Source organism: Eretmochelys imbricata, chromosome 6 (assembly GCF_965152235.1).
Source record: "Eretmochelys imbricata isolate rEreImb1 chromosome 6, rEreImb1.hap1, whole genome shotgun sequence".
NCBI classification, from domain to species: domain Eukaryota; kingdom Metazoa; phylum Chordata; order Testudines; family Cheloniidae; genus Eretmochelys; species Eretmochelys imbricata.
In genome coordinates, this window is record NC_135577.1 from 3,692,305 (window position 1) to 3,697,805 (window position 5,501).

The 5,501-nt window shown below is 42.8% G+C and overlaps 1 protein-coding gene across 1 annotated transcript; it reads right to left on the reverse strand.

The window, feature by feature from the left end:
- Positions 1–1,216: 1,216 nt before the first annotated feature.
- On the reverse strand, positions 1,217–2,155 carry LOC144265939 (olfactory receptor 5W2-like). The gene has a single exon (XM_077819028.1). It carries the CDS (start codon positions 2,153–2,155, stop codon positions 1,217–1,219), a length of 939 nt encoding a protein of 312 aa, XP_077675154.1.
- Between the last annotated feature and the right edge of the window lie 3,346 nt (positions 2,156–5,501).

A 5,501-nucleotide genomic window follows, 5' to 3' on the forward strand; every position in this document is an offset into this window, starting at 1 on the left:
GGTTCATTTCCCTCTTCTGTCCAGTGCTGGGCAAAGCCATGTGTAACATTGAAGTCCATATGCTTTATGAAAATATGTTTCTGAATAAGACATAACTGGAAAATGCTTTATGCTATGTGTCCGATGTAACAAGTCATTATAAAGCTTATAATCTACTAAGTGTGTTCATCCTATTTCTTTACATGGATTATTTCTATGTCCGGAGTAAGGAGAATAAGGTATAAACTTGTATTACTGATGTAGATATTTTAAGTGGAGGCCATTAAAGGTGCTTCAAAATCAGTGAACTGTAAATGGCTCCGTTTACCTGCAAGCCTTCCTGTGTACCTGTGGGACAACCCAAGAAGAATGGAGATTGGGGTCTTACAGTGACAGGTGACCTTCTCCCCTGATACTGAAATCCATCTTGAAGCTGGTACTTTTCCAGATGGGGTGGAATTCTAAAAAAAGGATTCCTGCCTTCAGGAAGTTGCCTAAGGGAAGCAAACAATGAGTGTCTTCAGCTGTCTTGTCATGGCCTCCCTACCCCAAGGAGATACCTGCAAGCACCTGGAAACGAAAGGACTGTAACCACAGGAGTGGGTGAGAACAGGCTGGACCCAGCTCAGAAAAGGCATCTGACCTGAGAAGGATTTTACTGTCAGTAACACCTGGGATAAGAAGTTAACATTTGTAACTGATTTCTGAGAGTATTAAGCTTTGCCTTGCATATTTGTTTTATTTTGCTTTGTCACTTATTTTGTTATCTCTGTTATTTCTTAAAGCCCCTTAAATCCTACTTTTTATAATTAATAAATCACTTTTGTTTATTTATATATTCAGTGCAACTAATTGTTACCTGGGGGGCAAACAGCTGTACATATCTCTCTTGCAGTGATATAGAGGGCAAACATTTATCATTTTACCCTGTATAACCTGTATACAGAGTAAAATGGATTTGTTTGGGGACTAGAGCCCATTGGGAGCTTGATGTCTGCATGCTGGAGACATGCATCCTTCTGAGCTGGTGTCAGTCTAGATCTGCCCTGTGAGTCTTCCTCTGTTTTGTCCACTGATTTCAGTTGGGGTCTGCAGACCTTCTTGGAATATAAACAAATTAGTAATAATAACAGTACAATAATACCATGGGCTCTGGAAAATTAAATTACAATTGGCTGAGAATTGAATTCACCAAGCTTCCACTCCCCATCACTAAACAGGTACAGAGTTAATCAGATTAAAGAATGGTTAGGAGTTTATTCATTGCTCTCCTCAGGGCGTCCTTCACCTCCGTGTTCCTCAGGCTGTAGATGAGGGGGTTCAACATGGGGATCACCAGCATGTAAAACACTGAGGTCACTCTGTCTCTGACCATGGGATAGCTGGAGGGGGGACGTAAATACATGAAGAGTTGGGTGCCATAAAACAGGACCACAGCAGTCAAGTGGAAAGAGCAGGTGGAGAAGGTTTTGCGCCGGCTCTTGGAAGAACGGATCTGAAGGATGGTGGAGATGATATAGACATAGGAGAGGAGGACAGTCACAAAGCTAGTCACTACAATGCAGCTCATGAAAGCAAATGTCATAATCTCATTGATGCGGGTGTCAGAACAGGAGAGCGCAAGCAGAGGGGGGATGTCACAGAAGAAATGATTGATAATGTTGGAGCTGCAGAATGACAGCCGAAATGTAAAACATGTGTGTATCATTGAATCCACCACCCCCACAGTGTACGCTCCAGCCACCAGTTGTTTACAAAGCTGCCTGGACATGCTGACCGTATAGAGCAGCGGGTTACAGATGGCCACATAACGGTCATACGCCATCACAGCCAGCAAGAGGCACTGAACATCTGCAAAAATGATACAGAGAAACAGTTGCACAGCGCAGGCAGTGAAAGAAATGCTTCTCCTCTCAGCTAAGAAATTCAGCAACATCTTAGGGGAAATTATCGAGGAAAAGCAGAGGTCACAAAAAGACAAATTACTGAGGAACAAGTACATAGGGGTGTGGAGTCGGGGATCCATTGTGATTAACAAAATCATTCCCCCATTCCCCAGCAGGGTGATGCCATAAATAAGTAGGAACACCCCAAACAAAGGGATCTGCAGCTCCGGACGATCTGTCAATCCTGAGAGAATGAACTCAGTCGCCTCCGAGAGATTTCCCTTTTCCATCTCCTCTGAACAGAGATCAGGCAGCTGCAGAGATGAGGGCAGGTGTATGGTGCGGAAAACCTGCTCCCTTTCTGTAATGAAATAAGTGAAGATAAATGGAGATTAGTTTCTTAATGGACATAAGTACCTGCTCCAGGAAGTGCTTAATCCACAGAGCCAGATGTTCACAGCTTGTAATTCCAGGTGTTCTATAAAATGCAGACTCTGTTCAAATACAATGACACACAGGTTAATCCTCCCCCCCACACACAAACACTCCTGTTTACTAATCCAAACAGAAAACAGTGACTTGTGATTCTGCTGTGAGAGAATCAATCTGAAGGGATCCAGAGTAGCAGCCATGTTAGTGTTTATCTGCAAAAAGAAAAGGAGTACTTGTGGCACCGTAGAGACTAACAAATTTATTTAAACATAAGTTTTCATGAGCTACAGTGAAGTGATGAAGTGATCTGTAGCTTACAAAAGGTTATGCTCAAATAAATGTGTTAGTCTCTAAGGTACCACAAGTCCTCCTTTTCTTTTACTCTGAAGGGATTATTCCTTAGCTAAAGAAGGGGTGAGAGTAAAGGAGTGTCAGTCTTTCCACCCTTTCTGGGCAAGGGGAGATCTCTTGCCTGGCAAGTCCGTTTGCAGTAAAGTTGCTCACTGTGCTAATTAAGCTTTTGGGCATTTACTTGAGCCTGAATGAAACCCAGAGACAGAATGGGAAGCCCTGTCTTCAGTGACTAGGTAATTGCCTATTTTTTTCCAACCAAGGAGGTCGCTCCTTTAGCTGAAGGGGTCGGAGTTGGGGCTGAGGGTTTTAGTGCTGGAGGTCTTGAATTTAATACCTGCTGATCCCCATGGTGTCTCTCTCTGTGTGTTACTGTAATTCAGGACAATAGCACCTACCTGCTGAGGAGAGAGAGAGAGAGAGATAGTGGCATTTCCCCATTGACAGAAACTGCCAGTTTGGAGCATTCAGGAAGTTTTATACTGAGATGTGTGATCTCTGGGACATGATTCCTGAAGCAACTGGGAATACCTGAGCTCAGAGAACCATAACACCTAATTAAAGTGTTCAGTGAACCAAAGACACATTCTGTGTAATTCATGCCCTGGGGATTAATTTGTCCAACTCTTTCTTACTATGCTATTAAATGATGCAATTACTACCAGAGTTACAGAGTATGAGGTTAGGGGTATATTTCATTCTGCTGTTTTCAGTGCATACCGGGTACCTCATAGAGCTGATACTCAAAGGGGGCTTGTTTGTGGAGACCTAAATCTTTTTGCTAAAAATATTTTGGCTTGGAAATACCACGGGGGTGCATCCAGTACCACACACCACCAATATCTTACATGGGCTAGGCTCCCTGGGTGCACTACATCTCTCATGATGCATGATGGTCTCTCCTCTTGCTGAACTTTCCTGGAACATCACCAGAGTCCCACAGCAATCATTTAGGGAGGAGGGGAGTTTGGAATGTTGATGGAAATCTTATGATTACCAGGGAAAAGATAATGTTGTGGAAAAAATAGTTGACTGGAAAATACAATTTCCCATCAAAACACTTGTGAAGAAAAATTTTCAACCAGCCTTAGCAACAAATTCGGAATCAGAGGAACAGAAAGTTAGATACAGCTGACACGTACTTATTGTTGGCAGCTGTAGCTAATGTCTTCTCAGTCATTCATGGTTTCAGAATCACCTCATTGTCCTCGCCCCAATAAGTGGAATGTTAAACCTGTAAGACATGTAAAAGTACTCCAGATTATCTAGCTATTTATAAAGTGAGAATGATCCAAGGTATCCTATGTCCTTCCCTTGCTAGGTTACTTCCCAAAGGTAGGAAAGATCGGTTCACTCATTTTGCTTGATGGAGACCACATGATGACCAGAGGAGCTCTGGAAATACGGACATGTTTCAGTCTTCTGCAGTTCACAATCTATTCCTATTGCTTGCTTATTATCTGCACACAGAGCTCAGCTTTAAGATTCTAAATAAATCTATGAGTCAACTAGGAATAGTCATGCTCTCATCGCAAATATTAATACATTTTTGATAATGTATGAGAAGTTATAAGATTACACTGTATCATGTTATTAATACATGTTCCCAATGGAGGCTGGCAAACTGGTCTATCTTAAACAAAGAAATGTGTGTGTTGGTTCATTTTGTAGCTAAACAGTAACCAGAGTCATCAAGCAGGAAGGGAAACAAAGGAAGCCCAAAAAGGTGAGGAAAAAGCAGCAGGGAACATCCTTCTACATAGACATTTTTTTTTCTTTTGGTAACCAGGTGGAAATGTTTCTCCAAGGGCAGAAAGGACTATAGAAAGTAGGGGCAGAAAGCCCAAGCCATTGCTCTCTCTCTCTCTGCCTGCCCATTGATGCATCTGAAGGGATAAAGGAAGCAGCCCTGGGACTGGGGGAGGGGTCCTGACCTAAGAAGTTTGGTCCGTAAGACTGCTGAAAGCATGTGGTAAGGAAACTTTTGCTTTGAGTTTCACATCATTTGTTAACTTAGGCACAAGTTGCATTCTAGCTTTATTTTTCTTGTAACCATGTCTGATTTCTATTTAAATACACTGGATTAGATAAAACAATAAAAGAATGTTTATTGACTACAAAGATAGATTTTAAGTGAGTACAAATTAGGAGGCATAGAAGTGTCTGAGAAACTAAGTTGCAGGCATATTATTGCTATTAAAGAAATAATGTGTATTGTAGCTGGTATTGTCCAGGAGAGGACTGGGCAGCACAGGACATACATTTCTGGAGGGAAATCAAAGACTGGGGAGTGTTTTGGAATCATCCTGCAGTATAACCAAGGGTGGTGAGAGCCTGAGTGTAAGCCAACTATTCCTGGCCAGGCTACAGTTACACACACATGTTCAGGGTGTGATTTTCATTCTGGACAGTTATTTTTGAGTGGCCCAGGTGGAAGCCACTTCATTAAGGCATTCCAAGGTTGCGGGCAGATGTGACACAGCTGCTGATTAGTCTGGGTTGGACCCTGGTATGTCACAGCCACCAACCTAGAAAATATCCTAGTAACACCAAAAGTGTGGTGCTGACTGACAGTAGCTTTGAATTGGCATGAAAGGGTGAGGTCACCACAGGGATGAGCCCATGCACGGATCCATGGCTGCAGATGCACAAGGACACTGTGGTCATCATCTCCGCCCAAGGAGATCCAAGGCAGGCCCAGTGATGATTCTTCTCTTCTTCACTATGGTAGCAGAAATTATCCCCCATGGGTGTGCAGGCTTGGCTGGTATTATCAGTGCTCCAGGACATATTGTTGCCCCCCTCTCTTCGGTGGTGCCAACCTGTAAGGCATTGCAGGATTGATTGCATTAG